General features: G+C 36.0%; 1 protein-coding gene across 1 annotated transcript in view; it reads left to right on the top strand.

The window, feature by feature from the left end:
• Positions 1-26,766, top strand: part of LOC134842945 (protein tweety homolog 1-A-like) — a gene marked incomplete in the record, with an annotated part of 36,625 nt that extends 9,859 nt beyond the window's left edge. The window contains 7 exon segments of the mRNA XM_063859480.1: positions 11,386-11,481; positions 12,356-12,428; positions 13,417-13,575; positions 14,030-14,259; positions 15,343-15,447; positions 16,633-16,828; positions 25,865-26,766. Coding sequence (XP_063715550.1) covers positions 11,386-11,481; positions 12,356-12,428; positions 13,417-13,575; positions 14,030-14,259; positions 15,343-15,447; positions 16,633-16,828; positions 25,865-25,906 — 901 coding nt within the window.
• Between the last annotated feature and the right edge of the window lie 58 nt (positions 26,767-26,824).

Genomic DNA, 26,824 nt, shown 5'->3' with positions numbered 1-26,824 from the left:
TTATGTAGCACTTAACCCAGTACCACATTGTAATGCTTATTACGCATATACAACACTTTATGAACACTGGATAGCAAAATTTGGACTACCAGAAATTTTAGTCACAGACAATGGTACAGAATTCATAAATAATGAAATAATAACACTATGTCATTTATACAACATTAAACACAAACCACGTACATCTCATGCACCTTGGACAAACGGCTTAGTCGAAGGTATGAACCGTTCACTACAAGAATATCTTAGATGTATCATCAACGGAAATGATACAAAATATACCGAATGGTCAGCAGATGTAAAATTATTTCCCTTAGCATATAATTCACAAATCACGACAACTTTAGGAATGTCACCATACGAAATGGTTTTTAACCAAAAGCCACGCAAACCAATAATGTTTACAGCAAATTCTCATAAAAACGCACAAGGTTATTGTCAACCAAATAAAGACTCAATTTGTTATAACCTCCCATTACATACGCACGATGAAGATCATTTTCATCACCCACAAATTCTTAAATTAGCCTCCGGTACACACACCGAATGGATTTTAAATAGAGATAAGAAACACAATGAAATTTACCAAAAAATAACGAAAAAGTTATTACAAAGACAAAACATAAATGACCAAATCAATTCACGTTTTACACCAGCTTCCGATTTAAAAATTGGAACATTTGTTTTAATACCTAATTTTAATACTCAAAAAGGAATTTCTAAAAAATTACAACCCCTCCGAAAAGGACCCTACCAAATAATTGCAAAACCCACTGATGTCACATATAAAATTACCGACTCAAACAAAAAAGAAATCGTTCAGCACCGAAACAACCTATTACCTTATTACCCAAAAGAATACGCACTCCGCGAATTAACTCAATTATATTCTTTCACAGGATTAAAAATCATTCAAAACGAACCACATCTGAAAAACACAGAACAAAATGATAACCCCACCAAAAATCAAAACACAAAACCAACCGCCACCAAAAACAATACACAAAACCATAAAGAATCTCCAAAACCAAGAAAAAATAGAAAAATGACAGAACAAATAATACCCCAAGAAGAAATAGACAAATCAGAACATAGAAAAACATCAAGACTCCGAAATCAACCACGTAAAAACTACAAAATGTTCATCCCCCAATCTAAAATATTAAAGAAAGTAGAATTTAAAAAGTAATTTTAAGATTTTATACTTCACAATCTTGAAACCTCCGTAACATTTTTCATTTCATTTTTTCAAAATAACATGCTCACAAGTACGCAATAATTCTAGTTCAAAATAGACCAATAGGATTCATCCAATCCGCCACTTTCTCTAACTCAAACTAAGATCAATTAGACGAATAATCTAGAACTCCAGGCACATCTCTAACTATAACTTTACAACCTCCAGGTCAAAAATAAGCAAACCACTCCAACTTGACAGCTAAAATAAATATCACCATAATACCGTACCCCTCCCTTATCTAATAACCCAAAGATCAACAATATTTCCCCAACTCAGACCACGAATACCCCCAAACCAAATTTGATAACTTAGCCTAAGGTAACAAAATGAAGATTTTAATTAGCCTAAAGTATAAAAATCTCACCATACCCCGGATCATTTGACAAACAAAAATAAAGAAAAAGACGACCTCCCAGTCACCATGAAAATTGCCCCCAACAATTTTTTACAAAACTCAACCCACTTGTCAAAAAAACTAATAAATAATTCGACCACACTAGAAAATCGCCTCAAACAGCAAAAAATATTCGACCAAGAGATCATTTCTTAAATGCTTTTCTCTCAAACAGTTGCTCAAATACTTATAAATTTTAAACATTTTTTTTCAATACTTGAAGCCTTTATAATATTTCTTTTTGATATACTTGAATCTTTTCTAATAATCTTAATCATTTTTTGTAACATTTTTCTAATTTTCTACACTATACTCGAACTATTCCTCCAACTTTCCAAAACCCTTGAATATATCCACAGGTACGATTTTCACAACTTGTCTAAATGATACGAACAATTTTCAGTAGAACTGATATTTTTTTATTGTTTGTAATTTTCATAACATTTTTATCATCCCTCATTTTGACCATATGTAAATGTATAAAGAAAGCAATCATCACATTTGCCCTAGCAACAATTTTTCTAATTATTTTTTTGGAAGAATATTATAATAAACATAAACCTTCCCACTAAAGTAACAATTCAAAAATCCATCAAAAATTGCTACCCAACAGTCACAGAATCAGTCTTCACCGACATCATCCCAAGATAATCCAACACCACCTTCAACTACTCAAAATCCTCAAACATCTACACGAATTTCTTTTCAAGACAATCCATACACTTTTGAAGAACGGCACGCTCGTTTATCTGAACCACTAGAACCAGTTCAACGACAAGCATCCCTAAGTGAACCAACATACAATCTTTACCCAACACTACCACAAGAACTAAGTAGAATACGAAACCTCAGTCAAAACCAAAACACAACAGAAATAAATAGACAAATTATACATCCTCGACGAAATAGAAATTTTCAAACTCCCCGAGTTCATTTTGATATACCTCAATCCCCATCACAAACCACTCCAGAAAACACCACTGGTATCACACCAGAAACTCCTACACTTTTTTCACAACGAAGCACTTCAAGTCTACCTTCAGACTACTTAGGTTCAACACCAACATCTGAACAAGCACGAGAAAATCCTTTTAACCCCCCAAACCTAACATCACGACTGCCATATTGGACTACACATTCATTTACACAAGGTGAACCAAATTTAGTCAATGACCCCATAGATATTTCTACGGATACAACAACATCCTCATCACTACCAGAAACATTATCACTACCATCAACACCATCAATAAGCCAATTTTCACCACTACCCTTTAACTTAAATTTTCCAAATAATCTCGACGCCAGATATCGAGAACAATCATCAATAAATATTCCTTTAAGACTAGATTGGAATACATTCACAGCACCTCCACCATTATTTGGACAACATCAAGAAAGTAACCGCCTTCATAACTGGGCACTTAATAGATTACAATATCGCCAAGATATTCATAACGATATCCGTGATCACAATATTCAAATACTCCAACAAAACAGTTTACAATTAAAGTTTGAAATCACAGTTAAGTTAAATAACATTACCCAACATCCCTACCCATTAAATCCACCTAACATAACAGCTCAATCACTACCACCACCGTTTATAACTACTGAAGTAATATATAAATACGACAGATACACCAAAAACACAATTGGTTACATTACATTTTATAACCCATACTCAGGATTATCATACACATGTATATTCTAAAATTATTAATTTTTCTCCAACTCCTTTTTCTAGTAACCTCAAATCAAAACATAAACCCTTCCCCTCGTACAGGACCACAAGATTTATTAGTAACACATTACGATTGCGAAGAAAATGAACAAAAAACACTACACAAATATGCAATAAATCAAGTATCACAATGTGAAACAGAACCACAAGCTATAGAAACCACAGATATAATAGCAACACTCTATTCCAAAGCCCGAGCAACAACAGTTACAGGTTATAAATTCACAGCGACATTTTCCGAAAAGAAAGTACCTTGTTCACAAGTCTCAAACGGCAACAAAAACCGACTTGACCATGAATCATTCTATCAAAGTAATATAGAACGCCTCTTACATCTCAATCCCGACGATTGTAAAAATGAATTACTTAGACTAAACATCACACAAAATAAAAACTCCCAAAGAAAATTAGTTAATTTTCAAGTTTTTTCAGACTCTGTACACCAATCACAACTTGAAAGACACCAAGGACATATAAAACTAGACGAAAAATACCCGTATAACGGCGCACACGGACGATTAACCTATGACCTACATGATAAACATTGGATACCACACATTGGTATAAATAACCCATCAAACTGCAAAGCAGACACGAAAAATAAAGGATACCAAGAAATAATGTTTTTCGATTGGAAAATACAACTCGAAAAAATACAACTCACACGAGATTTATCTGATAATACAATGATCTATCAAGGAATCCGACTACCTTGTAAAAATGATCAAGGATATTGCGACCCTACAACGAGAACACAAGCAACAATTGTTTGGTTCCCCGAAGATACATGTACAACATTTCAAGTAGCAAAAATACACGCTCGTATGATAAAATTTCACGAAAAATATTTTATACAATCAATTCCATATGAACAAGTCCATCCATCACGCAAACTAAGTTCCGATTTTAGAAACATAGACAATATAGAAAATAAATTGACACGTTTTCAAATATATCAAGAAACAGAACTTGCATGTAAATACAGGAATCCACTTCACAGAACACAATACTCTGAAATATTAGTTGAATACGAAAAAGGATTCGACATGACCACTGGAAAAGTAAAAATCGACCCATATGCCACAGGTCATCCTCTAAACGAAGGAACATCCTATATACCAGTTAATTTTGAAAAAAGTAACGGACAACCTGGTGGACATCTAAAACCTTATGACACCAGAAGCACACGCTTACAAGAATTATCACTAATGAATACTACATATTTCGGTAATATCCACTATGATATTCATTTGGATATGAAACTAGACTATACAATTAGCCGCATTTTTCAAGAAATGTCACTCTCCGAATTAGAAACACTACACCAACTATGCGAATTAGAACGAACACAAATATTACAATCACTTGCACTAGCAGTATTAAAAATACCCTACGCAGGATACTTATTATCAGGAAATAGATCAAATTTTTTAGACTATGAAGGAAACATCTTATGGTTTTATACTTGTACCAAAAAAGTATCACCACTATACGTTTTTGAAGATAAACGATGTTATAAAAGAATCCCTATCTTTTATAAGAATAAAGTACATTTCGTGGATACACTTTCACGAAGAACCTATTTCTGGGATACCGCAGTCCCATGTGGATCAGAAAATAGCCACAATGTAGTACAACTAAACCCTGATGAAAATAAATATTATCTTCTCACTCCATATCCCACATTAATGCAATCACTCAAAAAATTTTCACCAGAAAGCATTCGCGCTATCGCTCGAAACCCAAATATAGACTTACAATCAATAGGAATATACTCAAAATCAGATATTCAACATCACATTAGAACACAACAATTCCAGGAATTATTAACACAAATGGACACAATACAAAGACAATCAATTGACCAAAACTTACGCAAACTTGCAGAAACCGCAGGTTTTGCCGATATCTACACACAAGACTATAGCGGATATTTTAAAGACATTAAAGATTATATATATCTAAACGGTGAAAAATACCGTCCCCAAGATATATCACCAATCAACATTTTTAGCTTTGTTACACTCAAAAATGAGATCCTCGATTTTCTAGGATGGCCCTACTACATCTTAGAAAAATTGACTATTTTATACGCAATGTTTAACTTTATTGGATTTCTTTTCTCACTCTTAAAAGGAATCTACAATACATGTGCTATACACACACAAGTAAACAGACAAGCAAGCGTAGCACGCATACTCTTTGCAGGATTTTTTGGAATTTTTTCCACATCTATAAACAAAATTCTTTTAGACGCACAAATAAAAGAATATAACACAAAAATAACAACACGACAAAATACATACGACGAAGAACATAACAATGTCGACACACAGCCAACGGCACCACAACTACCACCCCTACCAAATAATCATCCACTATCCCTAGTCCCACGAAATTTTCGAAATTTAGCAATCACACATAATCCAAATTTTCGACTCAATACATCGCAAAGTCCCGTCCAACATATAATGACACATCAATCACAAGATGATAATACTTATGAACAAATTATTGAACAGCCCCATACCACCGCTTTTCAATCTCAAAATAATAATTTTTTTAGCCCACGATGAGCCGCCAACTTGGATCACTACACCGATCAAATTCCCATCCAACCAATCTTACCTCTTCAATCCCAATCATACCACTTTTTGCTTTTCCGCCACCCGATTTTCCATCTAGCAATGCAACATCAGGCATGAATTCCGACACTAACTCACATATTTCAGTTTTATACTCCATCTCACAGCTAAATAACCCGAATATTGAAACCCCCGATGAATTTGCCGACTCAGAACCATCCCCATCCAATAATTTTCATAACCCTTCTAATTTTTCTCAACCTCCTTTTCAACCCATATTGTCAAATAACCCTGACCCAATCACTCCGACACCCTCTTATGCTTCCCAAGTTACCCCAACCTACTCCTCATACCAATCTGACCAATCATCTCATTCTCCAGACACCCCCCGAATCTCCCCAGAGCTAGATAATTTTATTACCCTCCAACAGCAACCCTACCACCTTAACACCCCGACCATAAAACAAATCTCCTCCACTACAAATTCATCCAATCCCCCTACACCCTCTTCAAATTATACTGAATCATTAACACCATCATCCACATCCACTATATCTTCACTAAACACTAATAGAGCTTACCGCACTTTTAAAAGAAAATTCCCCAACCATCCTTTCCCAGCAAAACCAGGAACAGCCCGTGAATACATCAACCACCCCCAGCATACTAACACTAAAGAATTTTTAGCTATCACTTTACCCTCATTTCCACAATACACCTTAAACACCCCTCACGACGCTAACGAAACACGCAACTTTGTAGATGAATACGTTTTAATGCCCACTCTCTCTTGGACCTCATACTATCATTTCACTAACCCTCTTTGCTTACCTTTATCCAGCACTTCCATCGATATAGACCGAAACAAAGACATGCTATATCGACTAACTACACCACTAACCGCTAGACAGTTTACTTACGTTGGATATAAAAAATCACTAAAAATACACACTGCACCTAGAGCTAATGAATATACGCTAGAATACTACGATCACAACATCATCAGAGCTAACCAAGATCAATTCTTAGATGACGATCGCTTCGCTAATCCACAAATCACCGAGAAATTTTTCATCAAGACACCATATGTATTTACACTAAACATCTTCGACCGAAAGTTTGATCACATTATTTCAGAAGCATTAACAAACACACAGGCATACGAAAGTTTTAAAGAACGCTTCCAAATATTTTCACTAACCTTTCATTTCCTTGCACCACACGAAAGAGATTTACACTGCTCACACGATATTATGTTGCGCACTAAACAAACACATACATACAGTTACTATCGTTTCATCCAAAATCACTTTGACCTCCACACACCCTCTAGACAACCACACCATCGTTTCCAATTCATCAATTCAAAATACACTTCACCGTATTTCCTAAATTTCACATATTGTATTAAAGACACTAACCTCCATGGTATTCTTCGTAATTATGACCCCATAACCCAAATGTACATTTTCTGCCCCATCACCAAAACCTTCAACGCCGAAGAATCCCGACCCTTCCTTATCCCGCACGAGTTTGTACAACCTATAGAAATCCCAATTTTAGAATTCATCCACAACACTAAATTTAACCACAAATTATATAACTTAATCCAAAACACACCTTATGAGTTTGCAGTAGGCACTGAAGAACTAACCACTATTAAGGCACTTCAATTGCTTTGGCCACTGCTTCAAACTAAAAATATCATCCGCATCTTAGCTAAACTACTAACAACTTCAGAACTAATTCACGATATCTTCCCCCACGGTTTTTTCCCCGACGACTAACAGGTAAGTATGAATTAAATGAATATAACTAACTAATTGAAATATTAAAAAAACTCACCATTCTTTATTCATGTTTTCATTAGATTTTTAGCTTTCATCCGACAATCACCTACAAAAACCACAAAAGAAACAATAAAAATCACAATCTTCATCAAACAATTTTAAAATTCTATTAATCTCCTACACTTATAAATTTCTAAATTTAATATCAATGCAATAAATTCATCTATAATCTTTTCCCCCATAGCAGTAAATCTAATTATGATGAAAATTTGTATCTTAAAATTCCCCCATAACTAGCAGTAAATTTCCAAATTCTATGCAGTAAATTAATAAAATGCAATTGCAGTACTAACCTTTTGATATTTTCATTCATTCGCACAGAAATTCTATCCACACTCGCACAGCTCGCCCACGAAGAATTGTTTAAAATAATGAATTTCAGTTTCAAGTTTTCACACTCAACAACTCTAACATATAATAACATGTTTCAAACTTTCCTTTAACCCGGTTGGAAAGGAATCATATACTAAACAAAACTAACCAACGCAGCTTACTAAATACCACAAATCATAGAATAACAGCATGACTAAGAAAAGGAAACCAACGGTACCCAAACCGGATTAACCCAGTTTAAAACTGGATAAATTATTCTTTTGAAGACTATTACAAAGTCTTAGAAAGAAATAATAAAACACAAAAAAGTCGAAAGACAAACCCATACCACAAACAATTTGATTTTTGAAAAAAAGGACACAACCAACGAAACATAAGAAAAACCACAACAAACCCAACATAAAACGTTGTCACATAACAGGACCCCTCACAAAAACCGCATGAAATCATACTCCCACACCTGGCCTAACCCACCAGGAAGGACGTCCTGAGCATGCTCTATAGCCGGCCTAACCCACCGCGCTACATCCACGCTTTGTGACCACACCTTTATTTTTAATAAGAGCTACTCAAGGGTGAGTAACTCTTCAAAATAACCGAACTAAAACAAAAAGCTTTTGTGAAAACAACTAACTAAAATCATTATAAAAAAAATATTAAACTAATAAAAGTTTTATAAAATGTAAAATCACATGATGCAATATATAGATCAGAATACAACACCAAGGACGAACATCAAAAGACAAGACGACCTCACTACACTCGAGAGAGAATGACCAACTACAATCGATATGCCGCTCACAATCACAACTCAAAGGATTTAGAGTACGACTTGACTTCGCAGAAAAGGACTTCATTGAACTAGACCAGTGACCACCTCGATGTTCAAGTATACGTACAGATCCGAGTAACCAGGCATCCCCTCCACGCACAATCTCCACGCCATTCCCAAACTAGATCATACACAAAAGAAGTTCTCCACGCAGAACAGAAAAACCTGACATAGCCAACCATTCTGGAATCAGAATTGACTTTGTTGCAGAGACTCAGTCGTTGTCACAAGAAGAAGCGAAAGAAAATTATGATGTTCGCCAAATACCAACGTCCATCATCCACCCTTGAATTACAGAAGAACTGTTCTAAAAAACTCTGTAAAACCCGGATGGGTGGAACCTGATCTAAACTACATTTTATGATTGGATAAATTAAATGTTTTACCAATGTAAAGTATTTAATATTAACCAATCATGATCCATCTAACTAACAACCCACTTATTTGTAAGTGCTGAAGTTACTTGTAATTTCAGCACCAGAGAGATTTGAATTTAACTTAGAAATTAGTTGGACTCTCCCGAGCACTTCAGCAGCCGCAATAAACCAGTATACCCTAGATCTATTGAGCCTAGCAGAGACTAGTTAAACAACCTGAGACTAGATAGTATAAGAGTAAGATTAGGATCGGTATTAGACTAAGAAGTTGCACGAATCTATCCGGCCGAAAATAAGATAGCGTGACGAGCAGACGGTGTACCCTATCCGAAATTACTCTATGAGTTATACACCCCAGTCATAACTCAGTTGTATCTTCTTTCTTTAGGAAGCGAAACCAGCCTTTAGTTTTCTGCCATCCATCTATCTGATTCTTCATGAATTTGAGAATTTGCTGCTTTTTCGAACTATCGTGGTTTTTGTGTAGTCGGTTAGTGCTCTTCAAGTTTGAATGTAGAAGATGGCATGGCATATAGTTCTAGACGTCTTCTGATACATCTTGGTGGTTTTCAATTTGGGCCTTTTGCTCTCTTGACTTCAAGTGAGCTCAAAATGTTTTCTATTGTTTTCTTCGAGGCATCGAAATTTTCATCAGTCAAAGTCGGTTTCCTTACATCGAAGTGTGCGAGCGAAATTTCACGATAAAACTGAATGGGAAAACTTATTCGCGAGACATCAATTTGTTCGTTTAGGAGGTTCTTTGTTCATCTCCTTTTATCAGTATTTTAGGTTAAGAAACTGCTCTATTTAGATTTATAAGAGGTTGACTGGGCTTGCAAGTTTTTTTTTGCGTATTAAGTTTATTCATCAAATTTGACTTTAAACTGGTTATCCATTGTGACAAAAATTGTCTTTTGTTCTTCTGGGAGCGTGAAGTTTGTCCAGATACTTGTACAATTCATCACTCAGTTTTAAATTTTAGTGTAGCATACGTCTTTCAGGGGATTCTCTTTGAGATATTCCTTGATGTTTTCATAATCAGTGTCACAAAAACGTCTGAAATTTAACATTGTTGGTTTGGCTTGAATTACTGAATATTCCATGGATAAATGGATTGCTTCGTGTTCTGCACAGTTGAATATTGAAAAACCTTTCGTTTTTTGTGGATCATTCTGTGCTATTTGCACTGCAGCAACCTGTTATCCTTGTTATATTATATACAAAGTGTTGATGTGTTTCAAGGACTAATTAATTTTTTTTCATCTTCTTGAGTTGGGAAGCCCAAGATTCAGACAGTTTTTGGCGAACCGAGGCAAACTTATTTACTCAGTTGAATGCGTTTTTAATTCATCACATGAACCAAAAAAGCTATTTGTTTCACACAACAACAATAAGAAAACTCGATTTCACAATTTTTCTGTTTAAATATATCTCGCAATTTTTTGACAAGCATAATTTATACATAATGTGGCTTTATGCATTGAGATTTATTACATGCAAAATTGTGGCTTTTTGTATTTGGTCCTATTTTGCTGCATCAAATTGGCAGTTTGTTAGAATATGCAGCTGCGTTATTGGTGGCTAGTTTTTAGGGATTGTAAGCATCTGTGGCTGAGCGGTTAGTGTGAAAGGCTCAAATTTGCTAGGTCGAAAATTCGAATCCGACACGTCGAGTTTTTGCTAATTCGAGGCTTCAACTTTTTCTTATGTCAGTTGATAGAGCTCCTTTTTGGTCATGCTCTTGCAAGTATTTGAGAAGCGCAGTTTCGCCTCTGTGTTGATATGTTGATTTCAGAAGCGTTGTGCAACGGCAATCAAATCATCTCGCTTTATAATTGTTTTGAAACTTTCATAATAACTGTGATCGGAAAATTGTGCTATTTATCTAGCAACCGGCAAACCTTGTTTATATTTTTTCATGGAATTCAATTTGTGACTGAAGAAGGTACCTATTTACAAACTGGGGTACCTCAAAACCCACCCTATGCCACAACTTCTTTCCGTCCAACTCTCAGTGCTATCTGTTTCAGGAGTATCTGCACGTGGAGCCTGCTCGGATGGTGTGGTCTCATCTCCTTCACCATCTTCCTCGCAGTGCTCTGCACGTCAGAAGTATTTCTCATGGTGTAAGTTAGAATGGCCGAAGGCAAATACATGCATTTCCTACTAATTTTCGCATTTACTGCTAATCGAATTAATATTTTTATATGAAACATGCGCCTGCACAGGTCGTAAAGATTTCAGATTGTTCGGTTCTCTTAGTCAAGAAGCCAAAATTGATATTAATGGGCAAGCGAGTTGTTTCTCATCATTTTTTAAAATTTATTCATGCATTTTAAGATATAAAAACGCCATAGATTATGGTAGTTCACGCCGTGGGCTACAGTCAATAATGTAACCTGTCCATTTTCATTCTCAGTCGTACCATGTCATTTTTTCAAGGTCGTAATTGATAACTAGATCCTTGTTGGGCTTATCCGGTTTGATCAATCATGACGATGTTAAGAGTAATGAACGTAGTGAGTACACTTTTATAGATCTTGATTTCTTGTTTTTTTTTCAGGAAAAATTCTTTAAATTAATTCACGCTCAATTTTGATTTTTCGCGGTTTGAGTTTTGATTTCTAAGTTCAATTCGTTTCCTTTGTAAAAAAAATAAGGCAAACTTCCCTATCTAATAGCAAAAATGTAATGTTAACGAAAAATTTTAGTGACTTCTAATTTCGAAAATGGAATTTAATTTTCAGATAACTCAGTGAAATAAAAATTTTAACCTATTGATCCATTTTTCTCAAAATAGGGTTAATTCTATCAGAAAAAGGTCAAACATAAATTTTTTGTGAAATTAAAAGAGCTGAAAGGGCATACATTTTTTCTTCAAATTTCGCAGGTTTATTTTTTTAAATAAAAAAACAAGTGAGTTTTTCTATCTCCTGGCGTTCATTACTCTTTTCAAACTGTCAGTTGGCTATGTTTATTGTCGTTTATTTCTTTTTGCAGGGGAGCAGTGATGGGCATCTTCGGTCTGATTGCCGCCTTCAGTCTCACTGCATGGTACCTCGTGTTCGCCCTTGTTAGTGCAATTTACTTTTTGTATAACTTGACTAAATTGAGTCTAATATTTCTTGAAGTAGCTAATAAATTATTTATTTTCAATCAGGGAATTAGAGTTTGATATAAGATTTTATTAAGGTGAATTACTAAGCATAAAAAAATTCGGTTTGCTGATGCTTCGGTTCTTAGCCCTAAGCCCTGCTTATAATTTGTTAATACCATCATTCACCTCCATTGTTTTCCTTCAGTTAATATTCATGATCCGAAAAGTATACATGGTGATATGACATAGCTCTGAGTGGAAAGAAAGTAAAGCGCATTGAGGTCAGCCGGGATGGTGGGAACCGCAGTGTAGTATAAACAATGCACAAACCACCTAAGATCTTTTTAATGCTCCACTGAACTCTCTTTTACGCTCTACTTAATTTCATGTTCGTATTCTGCTGAGTTGTGTGTAATTTAAAAGGTGAATAATCGCTCAATTTCCTGCAGGCTTGACAGGATGTTGCAGGGAGGAAAATGAAAAATGAGATGATGCGCAGACAGATAGTAGTTATGAATGAGGGAATATGCGAGAAAACTACAAAATAAGTAGTTTTTTATGCAATCTGGCGATAAGAAATGTTTATTTAATCTGAATATGTCGTTGGTTCGCTAAAAAGGAAAATACTGATTAATCAGATAGGTGTATAAATCAGTCGAACTTTTTAGGCGTCCAGGAGTGTGAATCATGTTCCTGTAGTGGGTGGTTTTAACAGTTGGGTGCCTCTTTAATTATGGAATCATATTTATGAGGTTCAAAATGACCGATTTCATGAACATTGCTTAATTTAACACAAACTTTAGCAATCATCTGAACACACTGTTTGAGATAAGAGTAAATTGGGTGTGAATATGGATGAGATTTTGGTATTTCGATTCAATTTTATTCGTTTTTTTTTGTATTCATGCTGACTTGTTTTGATTTTTTCTTAATTGATTATTTTGTGATTGATTTGTGTTATTAGGGCGTGTCTGACTTCTGTATGGACCCACATGGCGTGTTCTACAACCAGTCTGACTTTACCCAGACAGACATGGCCTACTTCCTCGACTGTCCCCCTCCCCACTACCAAGTGCCCACCGGTCCAGACGACAAGGTCAACCCCAACAACCCCTACTCATCGGTATGTTGTCAGCAATAGGCAAAACTGCGCTCATGAACCAATGCCTCGTCCATGCTCTTACATGCGGCACATTTTCTCTTTACAACGTTTTGGTCTATTCAAAAATTGTAGTCTTAAATTATGTATAAAAAATATCCATTATATTTACTAAAAATATCAATTAATTTTCTCTAGCTATAGATCTAACGTTGAAGTATTTGTAAGGTTGCCGCAAAATTGTCGCCGTTCCTTGTTGAATTTTTACTGCAGAAAAATAGCTAAAATGTTAGTTTCCTAGTTCAGTCGGAGCAATCCAGATGCTCTGAACGATCATTTTCAATTGTCCTTTATCTAGATTTTTCATATGTATGTAGAAAGGTTTAGTGTATTTAGTTTGTATTGCGTACAAAGTTATGATCACTCTTAGTGGTATGTTTTGTCTGCCGTTTTGAGGTGATATCGTTGTTTGTTGTAGGATCTACAGCGTGCGTTTGACAAGTACTACGAGAGCAATAAGACACTGGTGCAGTTGAAGAGAGATGCGGCGGTAGATGGAAGGGAGCCGGTGATGCTGATGTTCGAACTGATCCAGCAGAACATGCATAAGGTGAAGGCCAGTCTGGACGCCACTGCCAGCAAGACAGAGTGCATTGTGGTGCATCAAAATCTAGTGTCCGGACTGAATGCCGTCTGCTACACTTTCCTGTGAGTGTCAAACACTATCATTGTTGTACAAGTACTACTGAGATTTATGAGCGTATTCGTATGTAGATCCGTATAAAGGTACCATTAATGAAATACAATCTGATATTGATTAAAGCTCTTTTTCGAGACAATTGATTGAGCAGTTTGTAAGATTGCATCAAGGACAAGTGAAGAAATCAATCCATCTATTTAAACCTAAGCGCCTTTGTTTTTACATTCGTTTTCACCGGAAGGTTGTTCGGCCCCCTCTTTCAAGTAGAGCTTTTACATGCTTTTATAATAATTAAGTTCAAGTTATGACCTTGTGTGTCGCGAATCAATGTCTGTTGTAGGTATGAAGTTTTTTTTGAAAGTTATTACCTCTGCGATAAGCAAGGGTGTTGCAGCCATATTTTTTCTCGTAAATAACTTTGTTCACAGGATGACTCAAATTGGTGGTCATCTTCAAAACTGTATTTTTGTCAACTAACCAAACAATTTTTGAAATGGATTCATTTTAAATGGCAGTTCTATTCTAATTTTATGTTGGTTGTAAATTCGCAAACTCCGATTTCAATTTCATTTTTGTTTTCTCCCTTTATTTTCCTTTATTTGGCTTCAAAAGTTCCAGATGTAAAAAGGAGGTTGCTATCTAAATGTTTTGAGGGGTTTTAATTTTTTTTTTGGATTTTTCAAAGTATTTTTGTGTGTCTGCTCTGTGTGTCTGCTTTTGTCTGTCTGCCCAGGTATTTTCGGCTTTGTTATCGCATTGTATACTTTTTTGGATGCTCGTTAGCATTTATTTGTCTTAATTCGCATGTTTATCTATGAAGGAAAAATTCAAGACAAATCAAGACAAAATTATTACATTTTCGGTAGATAATTTTTTTCAAAAAAAATTATCAGCGACGTTTTCTTCTTTTTCAGTCGGCTAGCTTACTTTTTATGTTAATGTCGTATCGGAAATGGTACGAGCTTCGCTTTGTCTCCGTGCAATAATATCAGTTCTGTTTAAAACATTTTTTTCTGGATTTCTTCAAATAGTGTTATCAGTCTTTGTTTACGATTTTGTGTTGTGTTATGCGTGTTGAGTGTGTTTTGTAGGGAGGGAGTGGACTTTGTGTTTGGAGCTGGCCTCATCACAGCACTGTGTCTCTTCATCCTCGTCATTCTCTCAGCCTGCACCTGGGGACAGATGGATCGACAGGCGTAAGTCGCTAGTCATTCCATACGATCCTAGGAGAGCCCAAGTAAAGGTGTTAGTCATCTCACTGAGGTTTTGTAGGGTTGCAATATATACAGGATTTGGCCTAAGTTTTCGAATTTTTGAACTTTTTGGTTTCTAAGATGGCGCTTAAAACTGCGAAAGTTATCTTTTCTTGAGTAAACCTAAATTTTCAAGGCTTAAATTTAGCATAAATTAGCTAATGTGAGCCTGCTCACTCGCTCGAAATTAGTTCACTTGGTCCCAGAATTTGAACATGAAAAACGTTTTAACATTGTTTCAAACCAAATCAAAAACTAAACAAGGATAGCCGGTTATTGTGCAAGAAGCACAGAATGTTCCGACCATAGTCTTAATAAATACGAATAAAGTTTTTCAAAATTAGTGTCGTTTTTTCTGCGTGGTGTGATAAAAGGCTGTGAACGAAAAACTAGAATTTGGCATGCTCGACAGTCAAAGTAAAACAGGCAAATTGGGAAACAGTTTTTGTAGGAAAATTAGTAGAAAAATGAACAAAAAAATCCTTAAATTTTTTTTAATTAATAAAAAATTGTTTTAATTTTTTTATATTTTAGAAATTCTTCGCAGTTTTTGATTCCTAAGATGGCGCTAAAAACTCCAAGAACTATTTTTAATTGATAAAACTAAATTGTCATGGCTTAAATTAAGCATGAATAAGCCAATGTAAGTCTGCTCATTCGCTTGAAATTAGACGACAAACCGGTTTTTCTCCGCACTGGTAAGATTTTTTGACATTTTCAATGTCATTCGAATCACGACTTAAAAGGATTTAATATGATATCACTCTACCCAGTCCGATGATTATTTGTGGCACCTGATTTTGCGTGAAAAAAAGTTGAAAAAAATGAAAAAAACTAAAACACACGCGAGTACAAATTTCCTCCCCATTTTCAATGGTCGGAACCATTACAAAATGAGAAAATTAAGCAATTCCATAGTGGATACGCCTCGCATATCCATTAATTGCTCCAACGTCACTTGATACGGATTATTATGTTTATCAAATCTCGAAACCTAAAATCAAATCCTAAATATGGTAAAAACCAAAAAAAAATTGACTACATTCTGAAACCTTGAAACAGTTTTGTTTTTGATTACTGTGTATCTAAAATCACTTTGAGAACTGCGCTGAGTGAGAATGTTTTTAGTGAGTACTGTGCTGGCTCATATGACCAACTGGACGATCCATATAGACGCACGACAGGACTGAGGCCACACGACAACGGAAGATACGGCATGTACGCAGGAGGAGGCAACTACCACAGACTGGGTCCCGCAGGAGCCAATGCAGCCGCAGGAGTGGCCGGACCCTCCAGAGAAGGGGGACACCCTCCGCCGCCATCGGTAGGTGAATGTACACCACGCTACCCAGTCACGTGATTTACTTCATTCATGTACACTACACAGATAAATAAGATGGCAAAATGCTACTATGAAAGATTTCACGAGTACAGAAATGTTCCTTTAAAATATAGCCATCAAAACTCTGTACTGGAGGATTTTTATTTCTTATTAAGAGTAATTTTTATCTTAATAAGTCAGTTTTTCTCAAGTCAGTTTTTTTTCTGTTTCTTTGCGGTCATTTCTCTTTTCCAGCTGTCAGTTGGCTATGTTTTGTTCCGACAATGATGAGATTCATATTTGTGCTTGTGTTTTTTTAGTATTCAAACTATCAGACGTGAACTTACTTGTATCTGTCCTTAATTAATCAATCGAAAATCAAAAGAAAAAATACGCCCTATTGGCTCTGTTTATTGTTGTATCTAGATCAGATTTAAGTCAATGCAATATAAATTTATTATGGATGAAGTTCTTTGAATAAGTCATAACGAATGCTTGAACTAACGTTCCTGGAATTTCTAATTTATCACTAGCGTCACCGATCTAGAACAAATTTTAACCTGAGGCCAGCCGTTGGGTAATAACACTTTTTCTAATTGCATCGTAAATTTTGTCTCTTCTTTCGCCTCCCTTTCTCCTGAGTCTAATTCGACTTCCGCAATAAGGAAAAGGCAGAGAAGAAATCTTTCCAGCAGAGGCTTCTTTTCCTTCCAATTGCCTCGGAGTAACCAGATACAATATGCTAGCCCATTAAACAAAAAAAGGAAAAAATAAGTCGTTGAAAAAAATGCGTTAAATTATGAACATTGCCAAAATTGATAAACATGCCTTGAAATCAAAAAGAACGGTTTCGAAAACGCGAAACCCTTAATGCTAACAGTTGCTGTTTACGATGATTACCGTATAGTTCCTTGATATTGTGAAGGTGATATGGATGCAAATAAAAAAGGGTTTGGTAATTCAGTTCATGGATGCAACTAATTTAGGCTTGGAGATATTGATGCTTAATGAAATATCAGTGGCTTATGGGATTTTCCCCCGAAGAAAACATACAAGCTTGTGGCTATGACACGCGGAACACAGTGGCATAAACATACAACAGCATGGCTGGAGAAAAGAGTGGTATTGTACGTGGCATAGCGGGAAGGGAATTGTAGGCGGCTAATATGAGCGAAAAATGGTCAAACTAATCTGTGCTTAGGTGCAGGAACATAAGAAGACCTATTCATATACGAAGAATATTATCTCCATTTTCCCTCTTTGCATGCTTTCTTTCTCTAGTACCAGCCAGGCACTTCAAAGTGGTGGCCTTTTTTGAGCCAAGAGTAATCTGTTTGATAGTTCGAATTTACACAATGAGGAGACTGTTATTAGACAACCTGGTTGCTTTGAATGTTTTGCTTGGATCAAAAAAGACTAGAGGGCAAAAGTTGATTATACGTTCTAACAGTGGTAAATCTCTTCAAAAGGGGAGTAGATGAAAATGTAGCAATTAAATGGCAAAAATCAATTGCGTTGGAATGCGAAGTTTAAGTTTTGTAAGTCGCAGCATGCAGACCTACGGGTCTCGGCTCTTGTTTGCAATGAACTAGTTTTCCGTCTTTTAGCTGAAGTGATTTGTGTGCGTCTTCTGTTGCTCACAGAAGCTGCAGTTTTCCCTGAGCTCGTTGCCAGTAGACTTTTATCCATCAATTCTGAATTTTCTCGTTCTCAGACAAATGAAACAGAATTTTCATTTGTTCCTTCTGAGAGTTTGTTTCTACTTTTTTTTAAATTAGGTGTGAAGCAAGTTTTCAAATTCCAGTATTTGGTGCTTAATAGCAAAAAATACTATTTTTTGTATAGTCGATATTGCCGGAAAATTGACAAATAGCTAAACAAAGTAGAAATATTTCATAGAAATATTGAAACAATGTAAGTAAATTTGTTATTTCTTGGCAGGAATATGCTCAGGTGAGTCTTCAGCAATTTCCCATCGTGGTTGAAAGCATCAAATTGGCCGAATGTTTGTTCCGACCTCGGAAAGTGGGGAGAAACTTCGTCATCGGGAGTGTTTTAGCCTTTTTAGAGGAAATGAACGAGTCAAGTTTACGTTTTCGCGGTTTGACTTTTGATTTCTTTATAAGCTCAGTTCATTTCCTTTACAAAAAGGAAAGAAAGTTCCGCTATCTAACAGCAAAAGTGTCAGGGCCACAAAAACGTGATCGACTTCTAGTTTCGAAAGTGGAATTTATTTTTCTGATTTCCCAGTGAAATAAAAATTTTACTTATTGATCCAGTTTTCTCAAATTAGGTAAATTTTATCAAAAAAAGGGTTAGTCATAAATTGTTCCAGAAATTCAAAGAGATTTAAGGGCATCTCTAGAGAGATTTAAGGTATAGGTCAGGATGTTTTTTTTTTCAGGTCTTTTTTCAGGAGAAAAGTCTTAAAATTGTTCAAATTTGTTTTTTCGCGGTTTGACTTTTGATTTACTTTTAAGTTCAGTTCCTTTTTTTGTTAAAAGGAAGACTAACTCTACTATTGAACAGCAAAAGTGTAGAGGTCACGAAAAATGCGATTGATTTCTAGTTTCGAAAATAGAATTTAGTGTTCAGATTTCCCAGTGATAGAAAAATTTTTTTACTTTTATCCAGTTTTCTAAAAGTTTTCTTTACGATCCAATTTTCTTAAAATGGGTTATTTTTTATCAAAAAAGTGCCAATCATTAATCGTTTTGGAAATTCAAAAAACATCCATTTAAGAGTCGACGAACGTGTTTCGATGAATGAATGGGCGAGTAAAGGTTGTTAGATCAAAATGGGTCTATTAAGCCGAGAAAAAGCTAGTTTTATTTCGTGGTAACATGTTTTTTACGCTTCATTAAGCGTTCTCTTGTCTATGAAAAGTTTTCAATTAATTTCAAAAATGCGAGTTTTAAATTACTGAGGTTACAAGCTTTATTTTTCGCCATCGTACAACGCTTAAAGGACGCAAAAATTTGAAGAAAAAACATTCTTTTTTATGAATGTGGTTGGAACTTTTTGAGCTAGTTGCACAGCAACCGACTACTCTGTTTCTTTTAGTGTTTTTTGTTTCCATCAGAATTATAAGTTCAAAAGCTTAACGGACAGCTTACTAATCTCATGTTTTTCAATTACATTTGCGGGGAAGTGTTTTTTAACCTGAATTAGATTTTTCTTCCCTGTTTTAAAAATCAAACATTTCTTTCGCTACGACCTTATATTGTTTCGATGCTAGGTTGCTTTAAACAGCGGCGTTATAGCTCAGGGAGCGGGTTTAGAAAGTTCGAGTTTCACAGTTTTGCTGCTTTAACTTTTCTGACATTTCTTTTGTCTCTACGGGCATCTACTCAAGTATTGACAGCTTAGTTACTGCTGGTTAAAATTATTTTCAATGCTAATTTACCACATATGACTTGAAACCCATGTGTTTATCAAAATTCATTTAGTTCGAGCAGAATATATGATAGGGCTAACAAAAACCAAACGGAACCGAGAAGGTCTTGACAGCAAAGTTCGATTAACATGAGAAATTGATTAACTAATGGTCAATTAGTAATAGCGGTTGGTCTACTCGCTAAAATAATGTTTTTGGGCACCGTTTTCTTTTCAATTTGTCAACTCAAGTCATGATGCGATGAAAGGCTGGATTAGCAAATCCGTTCAACCCAAATCAAGTTGTTGAACTCAAATCATTGTCAGTACTTGTATTAGAGGTTCGTCTAGTTTTTTAAGGGGTGTTGGATTGAGAAAAAATTCTGACAAAAACATTGAGTTAATAACAGTAATAAAACGAAATTAAACACAATTGAGTCATTGATTTTTGGCAGCAAATCTGTCATCGACATCCCCGACTTCAGTTTCCACATCTCTGTGGGTGTAAATCAGCGCAAAGTTTGAGAGTTGATCCTCCTTCATATTGGAGCGGAGGTAAATTTTTAGTTTATTAATGCTCGAAAAGCGTGCTCAGCAGTGCATGCCATCACGGGGAAGCATCAATCTGGAGCAAAGAAAAAGTTATTGGTATTGTGGATATAAAACATTTTTTAAGAGCAGATATGAAGGTTTCTGGCGTATCTGTGTACATGTTTCTCCAAAATTCGAACTCGCTTGAAGAAGATGCACAAATGAAGCGTTTCTTCAGGTTCATCAGAACAAAATAAAGAAAGGCAGGCAAGCGGTCTATCTGAAGTGGTCATACGCCGTTGATGCTATGGGCGGTCTGCCTCTTCGGCCCTCAATCTGAACATCATCTAGCTTTGCAGCGTCAGTTTGGACTCTTTCGTAGCGGCCACTGCCTTCACCATCGCGCTCTTGTTGAAAGAGTTGACGCATGATCCTTGTTGAAAGAGTTGACGCATGATCCAAATGTGATCCATCGACTGAAGGAGTTCTGGCTAAGGTCCTTGAAGAGCAATGATGGTAGCTTGCTCCAAGCAAGTGCTTCATATTCATCGGGGCGATCAGGATCTCTGATCGCATCATGTTAGCCAGATAAGTACAGCAGTTGGATGCACAGCTGTCCCCAGGCCAATTGCTGATGTCTTCTAATGTAGCTTCAACGGAAGGCTTGAACTGGATAAATGTCAGAACAGCATCGTTACGTTCAATCCATCGAAATTCAGAAATCTTGAGGTTGCAGTATCGCTAGTTTCGGGCTGCAAGTTCCGTTGTTTTACTGAAATCATCAGAACGCTTTGCAAAACCGCGAACCATGGTGATGATTTGGGAAATCAGATTAAAAGCACGGCCGGTTGATAAAATAAGTCATTTTTCTGAGATGCATGCCAGGATGATTTGGGCTGAGCTTTTGCCCTTGTATCGACTGTGTCAGCAAAACCGAGAAACTTTTCTCGGATTTTAGTGGTATGCCAGTATCTGATAGTTAGTGAGACCTGGTCGATTCTTGATGTCCATTGTCTCATCGGCTGTGATGGTCATATAATTAGAGGCCTCGACTCTGATAGAAATCTGTTTCAGAATGGTATTCCCTGCAATGTTGAGTTCCAAGTGCTGAGCGAGAATGTGAGGATCCCCTTTTGCTGCCTTGAACTGGAGAATGGGTGATGTTTTGCAGAACCGCGAAACATAGTGAGGATTTGGAAATCAGGTTTAAAGTACAGCCTGTTGAAAGAATAACTCCATTTTCTGAGACGCGTGCCAGGATGGTTTCAGCTGAGCTTTTGCCCTTGTATCCACTGTGTCCGCAAAATCGAGAGACTTTTCTCGGGTCTCAGTGGCATACCAGTGTCTGATCGATAGTGAACCTGCTCCGTTCCTGATGTCCATTGTCTCATCGGCTACGATGGTGATGTAATTGGAGGCCTCGAATCTGAAAAAAAAAAACATGTTAGAGGCCTCGCTTCTGCAAAGCAGAAGCGGCAAGACAGTCCCCCTTAGATTATGGAATAGGCCAGGAACTGGTGTCTTTCCATGTGCTGGGGGCCAAGTGTTTTCTCATTTTCCTCGTTTCATCACAATTTCGAATGGCCAGAATTGCAATTTTTTTTATCAAACCACGCAGAAAAAAAACAGTAACCGGCTATCCTTGTTTTTCTTTGGGATGATTTTATCTCTCCACCTTTCCCCTTTCTTCTATACTATGGAGAAGTAGTGGCCATAAATTGAGCTGGTGATTGTTATAATAGATACTGTATAGAACACTTTGCAATTAATTTTTATTGTGAGCTTGTTTATAGGGTTGATTGTTTTTGTCTAGGGGTAGCTTTTCGGAGAAAACGATCAAGCTCTTTCGAAGATCGTTTTCCAATTTGATTTTCCAAGTTGAAAACAAATACAACTCTCCCATTGCAAAAGTGGTAGTCACGGAAAATGAAGCTTTACTTAACAAACTAATTTCGTTTTTAAGAGTCGAAGAACGTAATTCCCGCGCTTATATGGCCGTGATGACTTTTTCCCGTTTTTTAAGGAAAAGTCTTAATGTTTGTTTAGGCTCAATTTCACGTTTCGCGGGTTGACTTTTGATTTGTTTTTAAGTTCAGTTCATTTAGTTTATCAAAAGGAAGGCAAACTCCACTATCGAACCGCACAAGTGTAAAGGTCACGAAAAACGTGATTGACTTCTAATTTCGAAAGTGAAATTTAATTATCAGATTTCCCAGTGAAATGAAAATTTTACCGATTGATCCAGTTTTCTCAAATCCTTTTAAATTTATCAAAAAAAGTTTCAGTCACAATTTGCTCTAGAATTTCAAAGAGCTTTAAGACTATCTTTTTTCTTGGAAACTCGAAAGTTGAAAGGTTTTCAAACAACAAGTCAGTATTTTTTTTGTTTAGTTGAGTTCAATAGCTCTTCTCCAACTGTCTGTTGGCCATGCTTAGAATTTCCTACTACGTGAAATCAAATTTGATATACGAGGGTTAATGTGATGGTTTTTTGCACAGGCTAGCGTGTATGAACTCACTTCGCTATTTAACAATTTGGTATCTTTGAAAGGAAAACAAGTTGATCAGGTCACGAATAAAAAACTACCCACGAATTTACGGAGAAAACCTTTCCAGTGATTCAACTCATTATAAAAAATCCGAAAGTTAAAATATATTTTTCAATTGTTCATTGAAATTATGTCAGTTGGTTTTTTTTTCTCAAATCCAGGCTGTTTATTCAGTTGCTATTAAGTAAAGGTAGTTAGAGTGCGACTTCTATAGTAGCCAAACATCTTTGAAATTGGATTTCTGTTGGCCAATATTTCTTAATTCAACCTCTGTATCGTAATGTTTGAAGAGGACATAAAATATGTTCCTACTGTTATTACACGGAAGAGAAACGTTATAACAAATGATCACTTATCAGGAAATATTTCCTTGACACTATAGCTGCAGAGGATGAGAAGTGACTAGCAGTTATTAGGAAAAAAATAAAAACATGCTGCAGTAGAAAGGGGATAAGTGTTTCCATTTAGAGTTATTAGGTGGCATGGTAAGGCCCCACTTTGACATTTTCTGCCTCTCGGTGCAAATTATTCCAATTTCTGCTGCAGACTGGGAAAAGGGCAAATAAATTCCCTCTTGTCATGACTGGATGGGAAAATTGCCTAGAGTTATTCCTCCCCACCCAGTTAATGTAACCTGCGCTAATCGAATAATGCGTCAATTCTGATCCTGTAATAACCTCTGAATATACGTGGGCCGTACAATGAGTTTTCGAACAACGCAGCTCATAAAAGTGGATAATTTTCCGTCGTCGATCTTGTATTTGAAGTTCTAAATAAGTAAGAGAAATGTCTCAATGTCTTTTAGCTTTTGATTGTGCCATATGACAAAGAGTTTATAGGAGGCGCACATACATATGTGACATATTGGGAAATGTTATCTTGGAACTGATGAAACAAAAGTTTCGAATTCCACCAAAAAAAGTCTAGCTAGTCTAGTTATTTTTTCTTCATATATAAATGGCCTGATTAATTGGCAACGTTCTTTTTGCCTTCCTTTTTAAACTGGCCTTTTGTTACAGTACCACATCTGACTTGGACTACAGCAGGGCAATAATAGCCCCTCCCATTTTTAAAAGTGAGTATAGCGTGCAAGGGTAGAGGTGTTCAGTAGTTTTATGGGTGATGGTAACTCTGTTTATTTTGTGTTAGACTCAAATTTGACGATAACTGGATTGATAGGTTACTTATGCAAAAAAACTATTGAAAAGACGATTGCACCTACCTCTTCTTTGCAATCCTGAAAGAAATTTGTTAGAAGAATTGAATATTGTTTTAAAAGTGTTTGGAGTTCGCTAATGTTTGGTCTAGATTTCAAAAACTTCAGTACCACTAAATTGTATCAACTAATAGTGTAACACGATTTAGAAAAATTTTTGTGACGGATTTATCTCTCTTATGCAGAAAGGTAGGGCGATGGATTATTCTATTCAATCCATATTTGCATAAGTTTTTCGTTATCCATCCGGTTTTAGTCATAAATGTTACATAGGCACAAAAATATTAATATGGTACACAAAATGAAGTAGATTAATCCTTAGATTCGGATTTTAAAAATTTTAATCTGGCTTTCATCTCGATTACTAGTCCTGTTTCGTACGATTGCAAAGCATGCTTTTATTTGTCCTATTCTAACAATTCACGACACCCTAGATGTAAAAGTATGTCAGAAGTTCGGCGTTCTATAACTTATCTACCTTCTGCCCTCTTAATCAAACTTACTTTTCATTCAATCAATGTTCCTTTGTATGAACTAGATTGGAAAAGAGTGGTGATATGAAAATGCATTCGAGGCGCTTTAATGGCGTTATCTTGGTAGGATTATAAGATTTATTGCGCTGGTCATGCTTCTTTGCTTGCGACGTGAAATCACATGTGTTTACTCGACTGAATGAGTGTTTGATCCTGAGAAATAGATCCGATTGCTCATTTCATGCATGGAATCCCAATATAGATCAATGTTTTGTTTGTTTCTGTCTGACTGGAAGCTAAATCGACTACCAAGGCGTATATATCATTTCATGGTGTTTTATGTATCTGCTTTCATTTCTATATAATGCCTGTCTAACGCAGCGGGAAAAGTGGTTTGGACGTGCGCTCGTGCCATGGAGTGCCACTGGCTGGTGTCGGTGTAGCATCTGTCTGCGTTTTGTTGACTACCGCATGTCAAGGTTTATTTTCTGGAATGGAAAAATGAAAAATAACATATTCGCCTCAGCTCTATTGCTCGCTCATGTCTTTTGAATGGTATTTGTGTCCAAAGGCGCAGGAAGCGACAGACATATCCATTATCTGTTTAAAATTGATCCATTTGGCATGCCAAGGTTAGGCAATCTATCAAAATACGTCACTCGGCCAAGCTTGGTCTCCGCGAAAAAGCATGTTGAAAAATTTGGGAAATATATGCGTGTTAATTGCGAAGAATCTAAAAAAGAAGCCGCTCAGCAAATAAGCATGGTTTATGTGACGAGTTTATTTATACATGAGCTATTGAGATGGTGATGCACGTGGTTTATTGATTTTTTTTGTGTTGATTTTTTCCAGAAGTTTTTAGTGACTCTTTTGATAATAGATGCTAATGTTTCAGTACGTGCAATCTGTAAGAACATCTGACGTATCCGAACTATAACAGAAGAAAATCAACTTGAAAACTAACAAACTTGAAAGACCTCCCTCTCCTCACCTCCTTTTGAGGAAATTGCCAACAGAAACCGAATAGTCATTCATTCGGTCACTTCTCCGCGTACGAACTCACAGTCCGAAGGTCAAAAGAAATGCTAGCAAAGCATTGTCACGTGATCAAAAATAAACAATCACTATCACTCGAAAACGTGGACTGGAAAACTCGTAAAATATTTTATTAGATAGCTCATCCCGCTTTCGTCTTTTTCACGTGCACGGAACGACATAAATAATGTTCATTAAATCTGATAGCATATTTTAATTGTTTTCGTAATGATCTAGGACTTCTGGTAGAATTAAACGTCTTAACTGCCCTAAAACTGAAAACCTGATCACAATGTAAATTATTGAATTCAACCAGTCTTATTTATTAGCCTCGAGTTTTTGTAGTTTGCTTTTGATGATGTAGTATATTGAATTTTCGGAATGAATGGAGACTATTTTTCTAGATTGCTAGTTGAGTTTAATCTACGGAGTTCATAATAAATCTTCGTATTGTTCCTAAATTGTTTCAAACAAACCTATTGTTGTTGCTTAATAATAATGCATGCTTTAGTTAATGTTTGAAGCAGAGCTTCTTTGATCCTAAAAGGAGAGCGGGTCATCGCATTAAATCATAGATAATATTAGCTGAGAAAAACTTGTTAGTGCGATGATCGCTCTAACTGTTGAATTTGTACTTAATGATTTACCTTGACGTTGAATATTCGAGATGTGATCCGTGAAGTCCTTCGTTAAATGTCTCCTTCAGTTAGTCGAAGTTTTTGGCTGATCATGAATTAGGTAAATAAAATTATTGTAGACATGTTTTTAACCTACAGAAGACATGAGAAATCTATTTCAGGTGCGATCGAACTACGTGATA

Source organism: Symsagittifera roscoffensis, chromosome 3 (assembly GCF_963678635.1).
Source record: "Symsagittifera roscoffensis chromosome 3, txSymRosc1.1, whole genome shotgun sequence".
NCBI lineage: Eukaryota > Metazoa > Xenacoelomorpha > Acoela > Convolutidae > Symsagittifera > Symsagittifera roscoffensis.
The sequence above is the reverse complement of the archived record's forward strand: the minus strand, read 5'-3'. Positions and strand labels throughout refer to the sequence as shown.